This window comes from Sciurus vulgaris (genome assembly GCF_902686455.1).
Source record: "Sciurus vulgaris genome assembly, chromosome: 8".
NCBI lineage: Eukaryota > Metazoa > Chordata > Mammalia > Rodentia > Sciuridae > Sciurus > Sciurus vulgaris.
In genome coordinates this window covers 117,707,349-117,730,213 of record NC_136468.1, presented here as the reverse complement: position 1 = coordinate 117,730,213, position 22,865 = coordinate 117,707,349, and the positions used below count along the sequence as shown (strand labels likewise).

The window sequence follows — 22,865 nt, the reverse complement described above, 5'->3', positions numbered from 1 at the left end:
GGATATAGCTCAGTTGGTAGAGTGCCTGCCTCCCATGCACAAGGCCCTGGGTTCAATCCCCAGCACCACAAAAAAAAAAAAAAAAAAAAAAAAGAAAGAAAAATGTGGGAAAAGGAGCACTCTCATTCTTTGCCATTATGAGGTTAAATTATTAACAATCCTATTGGAAAAGAACGATAATATTAACTAAAACTTAAAACATTTGTGCCCTTAGACTCTGCATTCACATTTTGGGAAATCTATCTTGTAATTTCTGAATTAGTAAAACAATGGTTATGGCAGTATTGCTTGTACAAAAAAAAAATGCACAAACAAGCTGAAGTCCTTCAGTAGGGGAATGATAGAATATAGTAATGATAGTAATATACCAATATGGTATATTACATAATTTGTAAGCAGAATAAAGTCTTTATTTTGTTACCAGGAAGGATATACATGTTATTCTATTTTAGGTGAAAAAACAATTTATATGTACAGTTTTTATTAATATTTGTAAAAACACAAACACATATAAAATCCTGTATTCAAACTCCCAAGAGCTAAAACTGGAATATTTTAAGCAACAAGATAAATAAGTGTTGGGTTATAATCTAAAGTATATGTAATAAATATCCATGAGTCCACACTGATTAAAATAAGTAATTGAATAGCCAGGCATGGTGGCACACACCTGTAATCCCAGCTACTCAGTAGGCTGAGGCAGGAGAATGGAAAATTCAAGGCCAGCCTGGACAATTTAAGGAAATCCTGCCTCAAAATAAACTAAAAAGAGCAAAGGATGTGCTTCAGTGGTAGAGTGCTTGCCTACCATGCGTGAGACCCTGTGTTCAATCCCCGGCACTGCAAAAAAATAAATAATTGAATAAGTAAATGAGAGAAGAGACAAATCTCCCGTGTGGAAGAATTCCAAATGATTCATACAGATACTCTACCTTTCAAGAAATATGAGTCCCCAATATAAGGTTCTTCGTTGTGACTTTTTCGCAAGGGGCAGGGTACTGGGGTTTGAACTGGGAGTTTTACCACTGAGTTATAACCCCAGCCCTTATTTATTTATTCATTTATTTATTTTTATTTTGAAACAGGGTCACACTAAGTTGCTAAGGGTTTCACTAAATTTCTGAGGTGACCTCAAACTTGATCCTCCTGCCTCAGCATCTTGAGTCTGAGATTACAGGCATGCACCACCATGCCCAGCCCTATAAAGTGACTTCTAAAGTGTACAGTGTGAGACAGGAGCAATGGTACATGCCTGAAAACCCTGTGACTCAGGAAGCTGAAACAGGAGAATTGCAGGTTCTAGGTCCTTAGTAATTAAGTAAGACTCTGTCTCAAAATAAAAAGGACAGGGGATGTAGTGGTAAAATGTCCCTGAGTTCATCCCCAGTACCATAAAAGAGTGAGACAAAGGAGGGGGGGTAGAGAGAGAGAGAGAGGGAGAGAGGGAGAGAGAGAGAGAGAGAGAGAGAGAAAGAGAGAGAGAGAACACAGAGTGAATGGGGGTGAGTTACTTTACAAAGAAATTTGACAAACACTATCTAACATCAACAATGATAAATCATTGCTATCATTTCAACTTTGAATGTTCCCAAAAGTTCCACTAGGCTTGGTCCCAAGTCTGTGGCACTACTTGAAGTCGGGGTTAGTGGAAGGAAGTTAGGTCGTTGGGGTTATGCCCTTGAAGGAGATACTTGGACCCATGACCTTTCCTGGCTCTCTCTTTTTTTCCTGCCTGTATAAAGAGAAAAGGCCTCCTCCAACACACATTCTTGACATCATGTAGTATCATGCCATAGGCCCAAAGCAACAGGTCTAACTAATCATGTACTGAAACCTCCAAAACCATGAGACAAAATAAACTTTTCCATCTTTTAAGGTGATTATCTCAGGTATTTTATCACAGTGATAGAAAGCTAATATACACAATAATGTAGACAGTATGAACTCTTGATATGAAATAATTAAAATGGAACTTTACCTCTGTGATCTTCCTCTCAAAATCCATAATCAGGTGAGTTGTGGTGACACTTGCGTATGATCCCAGCTACTCCCAAGGCAGAAGCAAAAAGATTGAAAGTTCAAGGCTGATCTGGGTAACTTATTGAGACTCTGTCTCAAAAGATTTAAAAGGGGTGGGAATGCAGTTCAATGATAAAGTACTCCTGTGTTCAATTCCCAGCACCTCCCTCCGACTCCTCAAAAAAAACTCAAAGAAATAAAAATAAAGGGAAGGGAATGTAGGTCCTTCATAGAGCATCCGGGGTTCAATCCCACTACCAAAAACAACAACCCATAATCCCAGTCCAATCATGAGAAAATATCAGACAAAACCCAATAGAGGGGTATTCCACAAAATCTCTCTCAAGTACTCCCCACAATTATCAAGATTAAACCAGGCGCAGCGATGCACTTTTGTAATGAAGTCGCCTTGGGCAATTTAGGGAGACCATGTTTCAAAATAAAAAATAAAAAGGGCTGGGATACAACTCAGTGGTAGAGCATCCCTGGGTTCAATCCCCAGTACTCAAAAAACAAAAACAAAAACAAAAACAAAAAACAAGGTCGAAACACGTTTGAAAGAAATTCCCCAATGCCTTTACCACAAACCAAACCTACAGGAGCTTTATATTGAACTTCCTAGCCTCCAGAATTGCAAGAAATAAATTTGTTTTTTTATGAATTACCAAGTCTCAAGTATTTTCTTATGGTAGTGCCAATAGACTAGAACAATGGGTTACTCTAAAACTGAGAGGTAGGGGGCATTGGCAGCCCCAGAGGAGCTAAGTCTTCCATTTGAATCAGACCTTGGTTTGAACAAAGAAAGTAATGGCTTCTAAGAAACATAAGTGACCACCTGGCATGGTGGCACACACCTATAATTCCAGCTACTCAAAAGGCTGAGTCAGAAGGATCAGAAGTTTGAGCTGGATATGAGTCCCAGTCTCAAAAAAAAAAAAAAAAAAAAAGACCTGAGGCTGTAACTCAGTGGTAGAGTGCTTACCTAGTATGTGTGAGGCCCTAGGTTTGATCCCCATATAAGAAGAAAAAGAAAACAAAACAACACACACACACACACACACACACACACACACCACCAAGGAACCCTATCATCTTCCCTATACTAGCCACTTACACTGAACACAATGACAGAAGGAAAGGAAAAAATTACATGACCAGTAGTTTCTTTTCCTTTCAGTCCTTCCTTATTCATCAGGGAACTGGGTTAGGAATATAGCTCAAAGGCAGCATGTGTAAAGCCCTGGGTAGAATATTCACATATCAAGATATGAAATTAGGGACTGGGGGTGTGGCTCAGTGATGAAGGGTGTGCTTAGCATGTATGAGGTCCTGAGTTCAATCCCATCCCTAACACAATAAATACAAAAACAAATAAATAAATAAATAAATAAAATTTAAAAAGCGATTGTTTTGTGCAGCATTTCCATTGTTCTAGCAAAAACAAAATACAGATGCAAATTACCAAACACAAATTTGGTGATTCCACATACAAGTTAAATTCTCTAATATTGACACTGAAAACCAAGGATATACAATGGTATAAATATGAATAGAGCCAGGTGTGGTAGAACACACCTATCATTCCAGTGACTCAGAGACTGAGGCAGGAAGATCAGAAGTTCAAAGCCAGCCTCAGCAACTTAGGGAGGCCCTAAGCAACTTAGTGAGACCCCCAACTCAAAATAAAAAATAAAAGGGGTTGGGATGTGACTCAGTGGTTAAGTTCCCCCATTTTCAGTCTCCAGTACCAATTAAAATTTTAAATAAAGGAAATATTTATGCTAATAATTTTACTTTTCTTTAATCAGAATGAAATTAAATAGCAAATTAAAAATGCCATGAGAAGTCCAGGGAGAGACGACAGAAGAAAGTAAAAATGTTTATATGTTATTATTTTGTCAGCACTTTCTGCCGCCACCCCCCTGCTTTTCATAAAAAGGGGCCTTGAATTTTCATTTTGCACTGGGTTCTGTTAATGATATAGCCATTTACAGGTGCAGCCAAAAGAAAAATCCTAGGATTTCTGCTGCTGAGTGTGAAAAAAACCTAGCTGAGACAGCAGTAACATTTGCTTAGTTTTAGTACAAGATAATATTAAATGACAACATCTTAAAAGCTGATGACTGAATTTCTTAATTTTGCCTTTGTCCATTCTAGTTTGGGTTTTAAAAACTTGTTTTAAAAATCATAACATAAGGACTGGGGTGTAGCTTAGTGTTAGATATAATATGTGCTTAGCATGCACATGGCCCTGGGTTCAAACACTAGCATCAAACACATAAAAACCCATAAGACAAACATACTCTCTGTAGTTAATTCAAACAATACCTAACGAGGTAGTAAGTGAAATTTTCCTTTTCTTGCTCAGTGAAATCTTCTACTTTCCAAAGAAGTAAATAGCAGTTAGTCTGTAGTTATGTGCCCTTTTCTAGGGAGGCAATAACTGAGTTCAGAGAAGGAAAGTGGGTGCCCCACAGTGGCTCAGTTAGTGTAAGGAAGGATAGGGACTTGTACCCAAATAGGATAAATCTGCCCCACAGATGAAGTTAGCTTGTTTCTCTCATGCTTTCAGCAAAACCATAATAACAAAATAAACATCACAAGTGTTTCTGACCCAGATTCCACTCAATAATGCCTGGTCTTGAAGACTGTGGGAAATCCCTACTGGATATTAATTTCCCCATGGTCAATGGCCTTTATAATACTATTGTTATAAAAATGATGATTGCAAGCAAAGAGATGATCAATATTGGAATAGCAAAACTCAGTTTCTCTCACTGTACTCTCATAACAAGATTCTGACACCAGATGAGGGGGGTGTCCCCTACACATCAAACGATCAATTATATCAATTATCTTCTATGGAACAGACACCAGCCTGCTGGTGTCCTCTAATTCAATTCAATTCTTTTTTTTTTTTTTTTTTTTTTGGGGGGGGGGACAGTAGGGATTGAACCCAGGTGCTACTGAGTTACATCTACATACTTTTATTTTTATTCTGATAGAGTGTCCCTAAATTGCTCACTAAATTGCTGAGGCTTCCCTCCAACTTTCCACCCTCCTTCCTCAACCTCTAGAGTCGCTGGGATTACAAGGGCACACCACCAGGCTCAGCTTCTAATTCAATTCTGATGTTATGTACCTGGAGATATTGTCAGAGTCAAATGGTTGAGGATTCAGTCACACAAACTGTCCCCCATTGTTAGATGCCAGTCACATATTTAGATTGGTGTAACTTGCTGAAGTGGGTCACAGAATTCAAGAAAATACTTCACTTACATTTGCTGGTTTATTATGAAGGATATCACAGAAGACATTGTTGAAGAGGTACATAAGGCAAGGCAAGTGGGAAGGATCCAGGAGCTTCCATGCCCTCTGGGTGCACCACCCTCCAGGAACCTCCTTCCCAAAACCTGTTCCCAAATTCTGTCCTTTTAGGGATTGCATAATTGATCAAATCACCAGCCATTGTGATCAATTTACCTTCAGTTTGTTTCCCTTTCCCAGAGATCAGAGGTCTGGCTAAATGTCCTAACCCTCTAATCCTGCCTTGATCTTTCCAGTGACCAGCCCCCATTCAGAAGCAAACCAGGAACTACCAGTCAACAATTAACTCATTAGCATACAAAAAGACCACTTATCACTTTGAAGATTCCAAGTATTTAGAAATTGGAGGAAAGGAAACAGGACAAAAGCCAAATGTGGTTATCACTAGGTATCCTCAGAGGATTATTTCCTGGACTCATCTCTACCCCCAACTCAGGATACCAAAATCTGTGGATGCTAAAGTCCCTTATATAAAATGTCCTAAGGCTGGGGAGATAGCTCAGTTGGCAGAGTGCTTGCCTGTGAAGCAAGAGGCCCTGGGTTTGATCCCCAGCATCACAAAAAAATAAAATGTCCTGGTATTTGCATGTAACGTACACACATCATCCCATATGCTTTATTCTTATTTTTTTGGTACCAGAAATTGAACCTAGTGGTGTTTAACCACTTAGCCACATCCCCAGCACAGGATCTCACTAAATTGTTTAGAGCCTTGGTGAATTGCTGGGGCTAGCTTTGAACTCGTGATCTTCCTGCCTCAGCCTCCCAAATCTTAGGTGTGTACCCCTATTCCCAGCTCATCCCATATACTTTAAGTCATTTCCAGATTACTTATACCTAATACAATCACATGCTATGTTAATAGTTATTGCATTGTTTATGGAATAATGACAAAAAAAGGTTTTTAAAATGTTCAGTATAGAGGCAAATTTCTTTGCAAATACTTTTTACTCAAAATTGGTTGAATTCAAGGATATGAAATAGATGAATACAGAGGACTGACTTTATATTTCACAATATCACAGAGATCAAGTACATTATTAATTCCTGTGATCTCAATTCTCAGCTGAATTCATGCAATTTAATGCTTCCTAATGCAGTCAGATGGAAATTCCAATTCAAGCTGTGTCAGAGATAACAGATTTCTAAATTAACTTGACTGATATAATATTGAGGAAGGGGACAGAAACTACTGGGCAGAGACTATATTGAATATTGGATCATCTTTGGACCTTCCAGATCTAGCACAATGTCTCAAGCAAGGTGACTGTTCACTATGTTAGCCAGATTAAATTACTCAGTGTGTACAAAGATTTCTAATTCTGATGTTCTTAAAAAGATAAGACATCACAGTATTTCCAGGCCTTTAGTGATAGCATAAAGCCCTTTATTTATGAAGAAGCTTTCAAGCTTAGCAGCCATGCAGGTTGCGGTGGCTCATAAAACATTGAAAAAGGGCTGGGATGTGGCTCAGCACTCATGGGATCAATCCCCAGTACTAAAAAAAAAAAAAAAAAAAAAAAAAATGTTAGCAATCATGGCATGATGTAATTGCACCAGGAAGAACCCTTATCTTATAATGTATGCAGAGTCCATAAAAATCCACATTTTCTTTTCTTTTCCTCCTTCCCCCCACCCCCCAATACCAGGGATTTAAACCAGGGGAGCTTTACCACTGAGCCGCAGCCCAAGCCCTTTTTATTTTTATTTTTTTTATTTTTGAGACATGGTCTCACTAAATTGCTTGGGACCATGCTAAATTGCTGAGACTGGCCTCAAACTTGTGATTCTCCTGCCTTAGCCCTCTCAAGTCTCTGAGATTACAGGTCTGTGCCACCTCACCTTTTTTTTTTCAATGTATTGGGGACTGAACCCCGGGGTGCTTTATCATTAAGCTATATTCCCAGTCCTTTTATAATTTTTTTATTTTGAGATAGGGTTTTGTTATATTGCCCAGGCTAGTCTGGAATTTACAATCCTTCTGTCTCAACCAACCAAGTCTCAGGGACTACAGAAATGTGCCACTAAACCTAGTGATAATCCACATTTTCTGACAACTCTTCCATTTCCATGGATAAACCAGAGCAGTCATTTGACAGGACAGGACTCCTTCTTTTCTGCTGCCCACAGCGGATAGCACCAGGGTCAGCAGGGACCTGAGTTAGGCTCACCCAATTTTCTCTCCCGGGAATTTGATACTGGGGTTCTAGAGTTCCAATCAGTTTCTTTTGTGGCTGAGACTAGGAACATGACAAAATCTGGGGAGAGATAAAAAAAAGCCAATCTAAACCGGGTATGGTGGCATATGCCTGTAATCCCAGCAACTCAGGAGGCTGAGGCAATAGAATTGCAAGTTCAAAGCCAACCTCAGCAATTTAGTGAGGTCCTAAGCAATTTAGCAAGACCGTGTCTCAAAATGAAATATTAAAAAAGGGTTGGGGATGTGGCTCAGTGATTAAGTGGCCCTGGGTTCAATCCCTGGTATCAAAAGAGAAAAAAGAAAGAAAGAAAGAGAGAGAGAGAAAGACCAATCTATAGAGGTCAGTAAGGGTGCTCAGAGGAAAGGAGGGCTAGTTCCTGGAATCTGTTTGCATCATGTGATTTTATACCGTTGACCACAGCTGCCTGGATTTAGTGTGGTAGTGGACCCAAGTCCAACCATTTAGTTCTCCTTTCAGGAATTTGGCAACAGCTTTGGTCTTTCTCTGCAGCTGGAAATACACAAAGGAAACTGGGGAATTGGAGAACTGGCATGTTCTGACTAGAGAAGCAGAGGGGATAGTCTGCAGCCAGAGAAAAACATGTCAAAGACAAATGTTGAAGAGAAAGGCTTTCCTTCCTTGGTTCCCCTGTCTCTCTCAAATAAGGTCCTTTTTTACTTAGGAAACTTGGCTTGACTTCTATACTTGTCAGGATTCTCCAAAGAGGCAGAATCAATAGAGGATAGAGGGCTGTGGATGTGGCTCAGTGGTAGAGTACTTACCTCACATTCCCAAGGTCCCGGGTTTGATCCCCAGCGCTAGGGGGGGAAGAAACTAATAATAGATAGATGGGGGAAAAATTATTATTACTGGAATCTTAGGACAGAGGCCTGACTCCAGGGGATCCCAACAAATGAGGTTTTACCATTCCCACCCTCACCAAAAAAAAAAAAAAAAAAAAAAAAAAAGAAAAGAAAAAGAAGGAAGGAAGGAAAGGAGCAATAATGAAAAGCAGAAAAGGAACTTTAATCAATATGGCCATATCAGAAAGGCAAAGTGAGATCAAGCACCTCAGCAATGCTTTTGGGGTACTGACATGGGCTTTAGGTTTAAATAGAGGGAGAATTGGGGCAGGAGTCGAAAGGTTTGCTTAATTAAACAGTCTTGGTCCTACTGTGGTCTGGTTTATCATTACCTCAATTCTGTAAGGTGATTCTTATCACTTGAGGGGGTAATCTCTATTGCTGCTCAGGATGTTTACCAGACCCCTGATCCTTGGAAGGAGGCAATTCAGATCCCATGAGATGAATACCCCTGCTTAGTGCTTAGGGAGGCAGTCTCATCCTGGGGACCTGCTTACAAGGCTCTACTATTCCTGGAAAGTGTAGGACAATGACTAGAGACTTCAAGACATCACTCCAGTGTTCTGGAAGAAGCCAGAGTAAAAGTTGGCAGGTGAATGTTCCTTAATTACTCTTATCTTGGTGTCCTCAGCCTTAAAGACAGACAAAATAAGTTAGATAAATTTAGAACTAATCAACCTTATATTATCAGTTTTTAGATGAACACTCCTTAAATGATTAATATGTCTTCATGCAGAGTTGAGTAGAAATCTGAAGACAGATACAAAATGAAGGCAGAGATGTCAAGCTTTATCCTGCTTTCAGTTCCCTTTTGGGCATCGGTAGGCCCAAATGAAGTCAGTGCTTTTAGCAAAAGCAGCTTCTACTTCTCTGTTATGTCATTAGGGGAGTTGACTCACATGATCGGAGAGGCTAAAAAGTCCCATGACAGGCTCTCTGAAAGCTTAAGACCATGGAATGCCAGTATCATGGCTCATTTCAAGTCCAAAGGCCTCAAAACCAGGGGAAAAGGGGCTGGGGAGATAGCTCAGTCGGTAGAGTGCTTGCCTTGCAAGCACAAGGCCCAGGGTTCCATCCCCAGCACCCAAAAAAAAAAAAAAAAAAAAAAAAAAAAAAAACCAGGGGAAAAGATGGCATAACTCTCAATCTGAGGCCAATGTCCAGAAAACTCAGAGGTAGGAGGCATCACTGATGTAAGTCATGAAGTAGTTCTGATGTCCAAGGGCAGGAAAGGAACAGTATGCCCAACTGCAGGAGAGGGGACATCATCTTTTCTCTGCCTTTTTTGTTCTATCCAGGTCCCAAGCCAGTAGGATGGTAACCACACATAATGAGGGCAGGTTTTTCCCACTCAGACTCACATGCCAATCTGCTCCAGAAACACCCTCATAGACAAAAATAATGCTTTACCATCACTCTAGATATCCCGAATGCAATAAGGTTGACACCTAAAATTAAGCCATCATGCTGGGTGTGGTGGCACACCTCTATAGTCCCAGCTACTTGGGAGGCTGAGACAGGAGGAATGCAAGTTTGAGGCCATCCTCAGGAATTTAGTAACAGCCTGTCTCAAAGTAAGAAATAAAAAGGGCTGGCGGGTGTAGCTCAGTGATAGAGAGCCCCGGGTTCTATCCCTAGTACAGCAAATAACTAACTAAATAAATAATCGCAACTTTGTTATGTGCCACCAAAAAAAGCTTTAACTGATTCCTCAGTGTTTTAGTACATTTTCTGCTGCTTTAACAGAATACCACAGACTAGGTAGATATAACAATAGAAGTTTACATGGCTCACAGTTCTGGAGAGTGGGAAGTAGAAAAATCAAGGAACCATATCTGATAAGAACCTCTATGCTTTCCCATAATATAACAGAAGGGAAACCAAGCGTGGGTGAGACAGGACAGGAATGAGCAAGAAACACACACTCAAGAGTGCTCACTATTATTTTTATCTTTTTATTTAATTTTTAATTTATTTATTTTTTTTTTTTTAGTTGTAGATGGACACTATAACTTTATTATTTATTTATTTATTTGTATATGGCACTGAGGATTGAGCCCAGTGCCTTACATGTGTTAGGCAAGCGCTCCACCACAGAGCCACAATCCAAGGCCCTTATTTTATTTCTTCTATTGCCATACTGGGGATTGAACCCTGGGGTGTTCTACCAGTGAGTTAAATCCCCAATCCTTTTTATTTTCTTTTAAATTTTGAGTAGGTTCTTGCTAAATTTCCCAGGCTTGCCCAGAGCTTGGGTTTCTCCCACCCCAGCCTTCAGAATTGAGTCACTGGGATTATAGGTATGTGCCACCACACCTGGCCAGACTTTTATTTTATTTTCAGAAAAGTATGAAGAAAGGGAAATTCCTAATAGAGGAACAGCATAAGCAAATGTATAAAGAATTATGGGACAGATTTATTTATCTAAGTAAAGGACTCCAGTCAGGAGGTGCCAAGTGACAAAGCCAGGGTTTGAATCTAGGCCTCTCTACCTTCGCATGCTTACTAGTAACCATTGAGCTTTGTGTAGGAATCTGAGTCCTCCTGGATTGGGGACAGATGACTTCTTAATTTGTGTCTGTAAAATGGAGGAACTAAACTTGATGATACATAAGGCTTGGTCTAGGTTTCCTTCCTGTGAATCCAACTTCTGATTCACTGCAATTTATTCTTTGGCCACCCTGGGTCTGATAGATTGAATAAGCCTGCCAACAGTCCTCACTGTTTGGGGTTTTCTAAGAATTCTAAAAAAGTTCTGAGTCCTTGGAGGCTAACCAGAGGACTTTACAGGCTCAGGCCCTATCTCAGAACATTACTGTGAAGGGATATGACTTGCAGGCTCAAAGCATCTGATCCTGCTACCCAAGGTCAGACAGTTTATCTGAGCAGCAGAGAAAGATCCACCTGGGGAATCTGGGGAGCAATTTTCAGGTACTTAAAATGGCAAATGGATGTGTCTGAGAATAACCATTTCAGGTGATAAGCTCCAGTTCACTGGTCTATTTCCTTTGACCTCCACAGTGTTTCTTGAAAATTGTGGACTAGTTGCCAAACATTTAAAAATGGAAGATTCCCAGATTTCTATATTCTCAAAAGACATGAAATCACTGGGTGCACCATTTCCATGACTGGCTGGACGCTGACAGCACCTTTACTATGCTGTCTTCTACAGTTCCGGAGTCCCTGTCAACCCTCATACCCCTGGACCATGAGGCACAGGAGTTTGAGAGGCCTGATGTTAGGTCAACTCCCTTGTTTTACAGATGAAGTAGCAGAATCAAGAGTGAGAAAAGGGCTTAACTAGAATCACAAAGATTGGAGAGACCCCAGGTTGGTCCCAAGTCTGAGCTCCCAGTCCTGTCTTTCTTTCAGAGCACAAACCATGAACCAGAAAACCAGAAATCCTTGTGCTTGATGTAAAGCTCAAGAGCCTATTTGAAGGCCAGGTGTCTTGCATAGAATAAAATAGCAGTTTCTATTGGACTGGTACCGCTGAATCTCATGTAATTACTACCTTCTCTTTCTTACCCGACCCTTACCCCAGAAGTTTAAGAATCACCAGACATTGAGATAGACTACATTCTTGCCCATGAAGTTCCAGCTACCAGGAAAGAAATATGCTGGGGTCTTTGTACTTTACCACTCAGAATTTGACTGTGGTTTCCCATAGAAAGCCTGCGCTGAACCCAGTGTGGTAGAGTACACTGGTGATCCCAGCAATTTGTGAGGCTGAGGCAGGAGGATCTCAAGTTTAAGGCCAATCTCAGCAACTTAGTGAGGCCCTAAAAAACTTGTCAAGACCCTGTGTTAAAATAATAAATAAAGGGGCTGAGGATTTAGTTCAATTGGTAGAGTGCTTGCCTTGCAAGCATAAGGCCCTGGATTCAATCCCTAGCACCACACACACACACAATAATAAATAAATAAATACACACATAAATAAATAAATAAATAAATAAATAAATAAATAAATAAAGGGCTAGGGATGTGACTCAGTGGTTAAGTGCCCCTGGACTAAATCCCCTATACAAAAACAAAAAACAAACAAAAAAACCTCCAAAATCTACTAAAGCCATCATGGGGGTTCAACTCTCATCACCTCATTAATTTTAATACTTTCCAAATCCTCCAACCTCCAAATAATACTAATACAAATTTGAGGATTAAGAGTGACATACAGCTGGGTATAATGGTGCACATCTGTGCTTGTGATCCCAGTGACTCTGGGACCTGAGGTGGGAGAATCACAAGTTAGAGGCCAGCCTCACTCACTTAGCAAGGTCCTAAGCAACTTAGTGAAACCCTGTTTCAAAATAAAAAATAAAAAGGCATGGGGATGTAGGTCAGTGGTAAATCCCCTGTACCAAAAAAAAAAAAAAAGGGGGGGGCCGGGATTAAAGAGTGCTCAGCAGTAGAGCGCTTGCCTGGCACACTTGAGGGACTGGGTTCCATCCTCAGCACCACATATAAATAATAAAATAAAAGTCCATCAACAACTAAAAATTTTTTAAAAAAATAAAACATTTGAACTATAACAAAATATTTAAGGTGAAAAGAACATGTCCCACAAACACATCTACCTGCAGTTCCAGTGTTAACACTGCAATATATTCATGACACATTAGTTCATTTAAGTAGGATTGAAGTAAGATAAACTGGGCTGGGGATGTAGCTTAGTCTTAGAGCATTTCCCACTTCCCTTGCATACATGGGCCCCCTGAGTTTGATCCTCCCCATGGGGAGGGAGAGGAAGCAAGATAAAGTTGTATATATTCATTAGCATTATGAATTTTAAAATTATGCATCAATATGGGAAAAAATGTTTGTATGAAAATGCATGAACATTTTATCTTTGTTTCAGTGGTTGGGCTATGGATTTTTTTTTTTTTTTTTTTTTTTCCTTCTGCTTTTCTTCATTTTCTCAAATTATCCTTTAAAAAAAAATAACAACAAAAATGGTAAAAATAAGATCTCTTTCTTCCTTTTATTTTTCCCAAGGATCTGTGCTAGTTGTTTTTTTTTTTTTTTGTGGGGGTAAGTTTCATTCATTCTAGGCAAGTGATCTACCACTGAGCTACATCCACAATCCTCAGGACTAGTTTAGTGGCCTCCAAGCCAGGCTCTCATGGATCACCTTGGTAGCAAGTCATAATAATAGGAACTACTTTTCTTTTTTTGGCACTGGGGATTGAATCCAGGGGGCTTTACCACTGAGCTACATCCCCAACCCTTTCTATTTTCTGTTTTGAGACAGGATCTAAGTTTCCCAGGCTGACCTGGAACTTGCAATCTTCCTGCTTTAGCCTCCTGAATCTCTGAGATTGTGGGTGTACACTACTGTACTGGCCTAAAAATTAAAAAAAAAAAAAAAATTCATGTATTCATTCAAGTTAGTAAGTTAGTAAGACCTGTCTCAAAAACAAAATAAAAAAGCCTGGGGACATAGGTACAGTGCTTGCAGAGCATGTGAGAGGTCCTGGGTTCAATCCCTAATACTGTAAAAAAACAAAAAAAGTCCCCAACATTTGAACCTTTGCCTAGTGGGAAAGACAAATTAAGAATTACTGAGGGCTGAGGTTATAGCTCAGTGGTAGAGCACTTGCGTTGCATGTGTGAGGCACTGGGTTCCATCCTCAGCACCACATAAAATAAAAGTATTGTTGTGTCCACCCACAACTAAAACAAAACACTTAAAAAATATGATTCAGTGGCATTTAATGTATTCACAGGGTTGTGCAATGGGGCATTCTTTTTCACAAAATTTTATTATTTATTTATAGTACTGGGGAATGGAACCAAATGAGTTCCCATCCCCAGTACCCCCACCCCCCACAATAAAAAAAAAAAAAATCTTATAGTCATAGAGAATGCCTTTATTTTATTTGCTTATTTTTAATGTGGTGCTAAGGATCAAACCCAGCACCTCAACGCATGCTAGGCAAGCACTCCACCACTGAGCTACAGCCTACAGCCCCAGCTCTTTTCCTTCTTTTTTTTTTGAGAGAGCCTTGCTAAATTGATGAGTTTGACCTAGCTCAGTCATCTGAGTTGCTGGGATTACAAGCATGCGCCACCTTGCCTGGCCTACCTAATTCTAAATATATATATATATTCTATACGTATATATTTTATATATATATTATATTTATATATTATATACATTATATTTATATAATATATTATAATGTATTATACTTACATAATATGTTATATTATATATTATATTTATATATAAAATATATATTTATATATAAAATATACATATATATTATATATATATATATTTTTTTTTTTGTGGTGCTGGGGATTGAACCCAGAGTCTTGTGCTTGTGAGGCAAGCACTCTACCAACTGAGCTATATCCCTAGCCTTTAATTCTATATTTTTAATTGTCTTTTTAAAAAAAAAAAAATTTTAGTTGTAGTTGGACACAATACCTTTATTTTATTTATTTTTATGTGGTGCTGAGGATCCAACCCAGTGCTTCACACATACTAGGCAAGTGCTCTACCACTGAGCTACAACCTCAGCCCCCTAATTATTATTATTATTATTATTAATTGGTATTGGGATTAAACCCAGGGGAGCTTGACCATTGAGTCACATCCCTAGCCCTTTTTATTTATTTATTTCTTATTTTGAGGCAGGGTCTCACTAAGATTCTTAGGGTCTCACTAAGTTGGTGAAGCTTGGCTTTGAACTGGGGACTACAGGTGTGGGCCACTGCTCCCGACTCTCTTTTCACTTTAAAGCTATTAATTCTTTCTCTGTAATATGTAGCTGATTTTCTTTATTTGGCAATCTGCCTTTCCTAGTGTGTGTGTGACAGAGACAGAGAGAGGCAGTCCATGGTTTATGATTTACCATGTTTCCTGCCCCCATATCACCAGAAGCACCTTGACTCTTGCCTTCAGTTAATTAGGAACAAAAAAGAAAATCCTGGGGCTGGGGGTGTGGATCAGTGGTACAGTATATACTTAGCACGTGAAAGGTCCTGGGTTTAATCTCCGCATGGGGGCGGATGGTGGGGGTGGAGTGAAAAAAAAGAAGAGAAAGAAAAAAAAAAAAATAAAACTCTCATAAAATATAGAAAATATAAAATTGTTGTGCCAGTTGTGGTGGCTGGCACCTGTAATCCCAGCAACTCAAGAGACTGAGGCAGAGCTGGGCACCACTGGTGAATGTCTGTAATCCCAGAAGTTTGGGAGGCTGAGACAGGAGGATTACAAGTTCAAGGCCAGCCTCAGCAACAGCAAGGTGCTAAACAACTCAGTGAGACCCTGTTTCTAAATAAAATACCAAAAAGGAATGAAGATGTGGCTCCCTGGTCCAGTGCCCCTGGCTTCAATCCCCAGTACCCAAAAAGAAAAAGAAAAAAGAGGCTGAGGTAGGATCATCTGAAGTTCCAGATCAGTCTGAAGAATTTAGCAGAAACCTTGCTTTAAAATGAAAAACGAAAAGGGCTGGGGAGGGTTGGGGATGTAGCTCAGTGGTAAAGTGCTCCTGGGTTCAATACTTAGTACCTGCTCCCCCCAAAAATTAATAAAGTAGTTGTGCATGTATTTTTTGTTGTTGTTGTTCCTGATTGATTGAGAGTGATAACAAGGCAGGAAACATGGTTGATGATAAACCACAGCCCACAGGGGCCCTATCAAGCCCTGAAGACCACAGCACAGATGGGTGGAGGCAGGGTTGGAGATAGGAGCTCCTAAGTTTCTGCCTCCTGTGGGATCCTTGATGGAGCCCAAAGAGCAGGGCTTCTAGGGCCCACTCTTCCTAGTTACAATTGTCAGGGTGGGTTGGGCCTGTGAAAGAGAGGCTCAGGAAAGAGCCTGACTGTTACAGTCAGGGAGGCCTGAGCTTTATTTAGATTTCACCCTCCATTGGTACAAGCTTGGATGAACCACCTGACTTAGTAGTTACTTCACTTATAAAAAAGTGGTGCTGGGTGTGGTGGCATGTGCCTGTCATCCCAGCACTCCAGAGTCTGAGGTAGAAGAGTAGCTTGAGTCAGGAGTGGAAGGTCAATTTAGGCAACATTGTGAGACCCCATCTTAAAAAGGGAGGGGGGAGGCGGGGGGGGGAAGAAAAATTGTAAAAAAGGAGCAAAGATCATGCTCTCAGAGGAAGGCTGTGGGGACTAAATGAACTCCTGTATCTTTCATTCAGAACTACACTGTCAAAAAGTGGCAAAGTTGGAACTTGAACTTCAAAAAGTGGCAAAGTTGGAACTTGAACTTCTGTCTCTCTGGTTGCAAACCCTCAGCTGTGTCTCTGCTTGAGGTGTTAAGTTTGCTCAAAGACCAGTCTTATTGCTATTGTTATTAGGGAGCCAACTGTGCAGCATTGAAGAGAGTGAAGGAAGTGGGCTGGTCTCATATGCCTTCTAAGCAAGCCTGATAAAGGTAAGTAGGGTGGTTTCTTATTGCCTGGCAGAAACTAGGAGGACTCATTCATAGGCTTTCCTCCCTCACCTCCTCCCATCTGGTCCTCAATAAAGCATGGACACCTGGGTGTTTGGGGAAAGCCTCAGGTGAAGGCAGAGGTCCCAAAACAGCCTGACCTTGCTGCATGCTTTGGGTTTCCCTTTCTCCTCTGGCCATTCTTCATCTGTAAAATGGGAATCATCAGAGTGGGTACCTTACATGGTACAGAGGTTACCATGTGTACATGGTACAGGAGCACTCTTAGCATTTTGCCTGGTCCAGTTAGTGCTCAGCAATGTTTGCTATTACTAACAATGCCTTGTTCTGGCCCTAGGGGGACTTCAAAATGTTTTGAGAGGAAACACATTTTTATTAGACAATATTATAAAGCAGCATATAAAATAGGACCCAATAATGTTCCAAAAAAGAAGAGAAGCAGCAACAGCAGCAACTGGGTGTGATGGCAAATGACTGTAACTCCAGGTACTTGAGAAACTGAGGCAAGAGGATTGCAAGTTATAGGTAAGTTTGGGCAATATAGAGAGATTCCATCTCTTATGAAAGAAAGAGAAAAATATTATATGTATAAAGAGAAAAGGAACAAAAAGAAATGTTGGTAGCACTTAACTCTTGGTGAAATTACAGATATTTTCTTTTCTTTCTCTCTCTCTCTCTCTCTTTTTTTTTTGTCATTCTGGGGATTTGGAACCCTTGGGTGCTCTGCCACTGAGCTATATGCCCAACCCTGTTTATTTTTTATTTTGAGACAGGGTCTCCTTAGTTTGCCCAGGCTAACTTTGAACTTGCAATCCTCCTGCCTGAGCCTCCTGAGTATCTAGGATTACAGGTGTGCATCAGCGTACCTCATAAATTATAGATCTTTATTTTTCTTCTTGGTGCTTTCATATATTTTCTATAATCCACATATCACTTTGGGAGTCAGGGAAAGAAAGAAAGAAAGGAGGAAAGGAAGAAAGATAGAATTGAGAGCTGAGCGGTGTCACTTTGATCTGGGCTCTTAGAGATGATGGTCCATGGGAGAATTTGAACTGGGGAGGGGAACCAGGAAAATTCTTTTTTCTTTTCTTCCTTCTTTTTCTTGTTTTTATCTGTCTCCTCCTCTAGAATTTGGAATCCTTGAAGGTAGCCACTGTGGTCTAACTTGTTCACTGTTTTATGCCTAGTATCTTTAAAAAAAAAAAAAAAAGCCTGGTGTTTAGTAGGTGCTCAATCAATATCAATGTAGTGAATGAATGACCTTGACAGCTCCCCTTTGCCGAGAGACAAGGATGCTTAGTCTGCTATCCAGCTGGTGTGCAGCCAAAACTGAGGTACGTGGTTTCCATGGCAACAGAAAAAGGTCCGACAGGCCAGCAGCAGGAGGCAGATTCAGGGATTGTGAGCTCTGCATGTTTTCAAGGTGTGGCCTAGAAATTGGGAACATGGCAGTGGGCTCTTTCAACAGATGCTGAGAAGAAAAGAGCTTCATAAATATGATTAACTGAAGAGGTTTGTCAAATCAATCAATGAATACTCATTTAGGTTGTACAAGTCTTTTAAAGGAGTTGGGGGATGGGGAGTTTTAGTACTGAAATTCCAGAAACTCTGGAAAATTTGACTTTATTCTAGAACCTGCTGAGTGACTTTGGACAAATTACTTAACATCTCTGGGTCTCAGCATGCTCATTCATAAAAGGGGAGATTTGAGCACTTTAAAACTACTTATACAAAGACCTGCAAGATAGAAGCATAAATAGTGTGGCTACCATTGCAAAAATTTGGTTGTTCCACAAAATGTTAAACAGAATTATCATATGACCTAGCAATCCACTACTATTATATATACCCCAGAGAAATTGACATTGTCACTTAAACAAATACCTGTGCATAACTGTTCTTAGAAGCACTATTCATAATAGCTAAACTACCATCAGTATGTGAACAGATAAAAATATGCACAATGAGATACCATTCAGCTATAAAAAGGAATGAAGTACTGATACATGTTATAAGATAGATGAGTCTCAAAAACTTTATATTAACAGAAAGAAACCAGATTTTTCCAAGCACAGTGGCTCACACCTTTAATCACAGTGACTCAGAAGGCTGAGGCAGGTGGATCTCAAATTCAAGACCAAACTCAGCAATTTAGCGGGGCCCTCACCAACTGTGAGACCTTGTCTCAAGATTAAGAGGACTAGGGATGTAATTTAGTAACTCAGGGGTAAAATGCCCCTGGTTCAACCCCAAGTACCAAAAAAGAAAGAAGCCAGACCCAAAGGTCACACATGTTGCATAACTCCATTTATATAAAATATTCAGATTAGGTAAATCCATAGAGACAGAACCCTGATTGGTGGTTGTCAGGAGATTGGAGAAGAGGGGAATAAAGAATGACTTTTTAATGGGTAGTTTTCTTTTTTCGGTACTAGGGATTGAACCCAGGGGTGCTTAACTACTGAGCCACATCCCCAGTCCTTCTTACATTTTATTTAGAGATAGGACCTTGCTAAATTGCTGAGGGGGTTTTGAATTCATGATCTTCCTGCCTCAGGCTCTGGAGCTGCTGGAGTTACACAGGACTGCACCACCATGCCCAGATAGTGAATTATATTCTCTGTGTGTGTCTGTGTGTGAGAGAGGAGACACACACACACACACACACATACACACTGTAGATTTAATCTAGGGGTGCTCTACCACTGAGTTAACCTTCAGTCCTTTTTTCTTTTTTTTTTTCCAGTGCTGGGGATTTGAACCCAGGGCCTTGTGCTTGCAAGGCAAGCACTCTACCAACTGAGCTATATCCCCAGTCCCCTTCAGTCCTTTTTAAACTGATTTTGAGACAGGGTCTTGCTAAATTGCCTAGCCAGGTCTCAAATTGCAATCCTGCCACAGTTTCCCAAGTTGCTGGGATTGCAGGTATGCACCATTTTGTCTAGCTGAATTATATACTTCAGGTTAATTTTGTGTTATGTGAATTTCACCTAAAAAAAAAAAAAAAGATGTGTATCCTGCATGCATGACTTGAAGCCTGAAGTCACATAACTGATTCCTTGGGAGCCCAAAGGATGGACAGGATGGAGAGGAGTTATGAATGAAGTTGACAGGTCACCGTAGGCCGATTCTCCAGTCATTGAACAATTACAATTGCTAAGTGACATGCAGAATAAAGCTCTGGGCTGGGGTCTGGATCTGTTTTGATCATTAAAGATTCTAGACCACTTAGGCAGCCTTAGGTTTCCTAATAGCAAAATAGGGCTGATGAGTGTTCCCCGTTCTCCTCAGAGCACTGTGAGTTCATCTTCACAAGGTGAACCCTTTGGAATACAGCAAGTTATGACATCCTGTTTTTTAAGCATGAAAGACTGAGACCCAGTTCCCAGTCCATAGCAGCCACTAATGGGGTTCACTGATGAGCAGTGACAGCCAGATTAATCGGCTGGGATCCTGGTACCACCACCAACTGTATGGTCTTGGGCAAGTCACTGTCTACTTCCAATTTCTCCAGTGGTAAATGGGAATATCCACACCTACCTTAAAAGTAGTATGTGTTACACTGTGGACGCTCATAGTTATATCTCTGTCCCGCTTCTTCGTGGCTGCTCCAGCAGCACTTTGGAATACAAGAATTGCTAGCTCCCAGAATTTGCCCCCAAAAAGCTTTGGCTGAAAGGTAAAGGTACTAGCCTGAACAGTTTAAACCGAAGAGTATAGATTTCCTACCTCAAGTCTCGTTCATTCTCTTCAACAGGAGTTTGGCCTATACTAATGCCTTAGGGAGGGTGGAATGTGCACAGACTGAACCCAGAATTAGCCTCTGCGCAGTCATGATTCTCATCACCTTGGAGACAGGTGCTGCTGCCTCAGATGTAGGTGTACAGGTTAGGAAACTGACTGGACTGTGGCTCAAGTGACCGGCACCACGACACACAACCTGAGGGCTCAGGTATAGGATTCGAATTTAGGTTTTCCAGTCGCGCCACGCCCGGAACCTCCAGGGCGCGCGTGGCTGGGCGCGAGCTGGGTGCGCAGCGGTGGGAATCCCGAGCGAAGTTGGAAGCCGGGCCTGTTCATTTGCATGCTAATACCCAGAATGCTTTTCCCCACACACCGCTTCTCTTAATGGAAGCGCTCAGTTTGGAACCGTGGAAAGTTTGGAACACATACTTCGCTCCGTCTTTGCAACTCTGGGAACTTCCCGTCCGCATACCTGATACCTGCAGCCCCAGGATCTGAGCTTAGCGGCTCGGCGGCGGCCGCCTGCGCTTTCCCGGCAGACCAACCTTGGTGTTCAACCCTCGCGCGGTAGCATCCCGGGGCGGTCAGGGGACAAAGCGTCCAGGCCTGCCGGCAGGGCCCGTGGCCAGGGAGCCTGGCGTCTCCAGGGGCTGCGTGTGCTGGGAATGCTCTGGGCTTGGGAAGGCCCGAAGGCGCTCCCCGAACCCTTGAGGCAGCTCCACATCCCTAGAGACTCCTGGGAAGCGCGGGGGACCCTGCTCTAGTCCATCACTCTATTGGTGCCATTTCCCTGAGCCGGTGACTTCCCGCTCCCCGGGGCACAAAGCTCGACATAAGGCGGTTTGGGGAGAGGCTGGCCGCTGGTCTCATCTCTCCAGCTCTCCCGGGCGCCTAGCCCATTCACTTTGGTCAGTGAGCTGGGTGCAGAAGCGGCTCTCGCAGTTTCGCCTGCCCCGGGCCAGTACCCCGGCCCTCTCCGGGGCTGGAGGCAGGGAGGCGGTCACAGGAGAGTTCTGGGGATTTCGAGCACCAAAGCGGGGTTACGAGGGTGCCGACGTCCGTCCGAACTGCGGGTGCTCACCGCAGGCTGGGGGGCCCGGATCTGCACCCTCTGCCTTCCACCCCCCGCCCGCTCGCCGCCACTCTCTGCGGGCAGGGGAGGGGCAGTAGGAGCTGGTTTGCTGGCTCGGCGCTACGTTTGCATTGGTCCGGGGGGGCTGAGACTGCAGCCCCCGGCCCCGCGGGCGGGGTGGGTAGGCGGGGGCCGACGGGGGCTCAAGCTGCTCTTGCATTGGCGGAGCTGGGGAGTGGGGAGGGGGGGCAGGAAGCGGGGGGAGCGGAGCTGCGGGGGGGGGCGTATAAATAGGGAAGGGGGGACGTGCATCCTTGGTTCGGTGAGGGGGGGTCGCTCGGCACAAAGAAAGTGGAAAGTTTGCAGAGCGGGGCGGCCCAGGCTAGGGATCCGGGCGCGCACGTGCAGGGCCGGGGGCACCAGGGGCCCCCCACGCCGAGCTCGCGGTTTCTTTTTTTTCTGCAAGCGAGAGGGGGGGTGTTGTTGGTATCGCCCCCTCCTTCTCCTCCCCCCAGGGGTGAAAGTGCAAGAGGAAGTGCAGCCGCTGCCATCTTTCCTCCGCTCCGAACACACGGAGCCCGGGGCCGCAGCGCCGCCGCTCCGCCGCCGCTTGCGTCTGGCCCGGGGAAGGGCCCACCCTGCTGCCGCTGCCTGTCCGCTCGCTTCAGCTGCCGCCGCCGCCAGACTCCAGGACTCGGCCTGCGCCACCGCCCCCGTGCGCGCCCCGCCGCCGCCGCCTTCGCCTTTTGTTTCCTCTGCTCCGGCGCCCCCGCCCCGGCTCGCGCTTTGCAGGGGACGCAGCGCGCGCCCCCAGCGGGCCCGGGAAAAGCCGCGCGCGCGCCTGCGCGGCGGACCCCTTCTCCTCCTCCTCCCCGCGTGCGCGCGCCCCTCCTGGCTGCGCGCCGGCGCCGCCTGGCGGGCGGGAGGGGAGGTGGCAGGCGCGGTTGCAGGAGGGGCGCACCTCTTTGCTCGCTTACCCCCCGGAAGGTAGACTGAGAAGGGGAGGCGGGCAGGCAGAGAGAAGAGAGCCGCGCGCCATCCAACTGGGCTGGGGGCGGCTATGTTGGGAGTGGTGTGCCCCGTAGTCTAGACAGTACAATTCGGGTAGGGGGCGTGTGCGCTGGGCTCACCTGAGAGACTACAGAGCCCCAGGCGGGCACGTGTGGGGAGTGTGGACACATCCGCTGCGCCCCGCTTTTCGCTGCCTAGGGGAAGGG

General features: G+C 43.0%; 1 protein-coding gene across 1 annotated transcript; it reads right to left on the bottom strand.

Annotated features, from left to right (window-relative positions):
- Positions 1-1,995: 1,995 nt before the first annotated feature.
- On the bottom strand, positions 1,996-22,829 carry LOC306668888 (uncharacterized protein; the record flags this gene model as incomplete). Its single annotated transcript, XM_079152634.1, has 5 exons — positions 1,996-2,109; positions 7,518-7,604; positions 18,094-18,262; positions 20,562-22,734; positions 22,779-22,829. 2 exons carry the CDS (start codon positions 22,827-22,829, stop codon positions 21,769-21,771), a joined length of 1,017 nt encoding a protein of 338 aa, XP_079008760.1. The 3' UTR covers positions 1,996-2,109; positions 7,518-7,604; positions 18,094-18,262; positions 20,562-21,768.
- Positions 22,830-22,865: the final 36 nt, after the last annotated feature.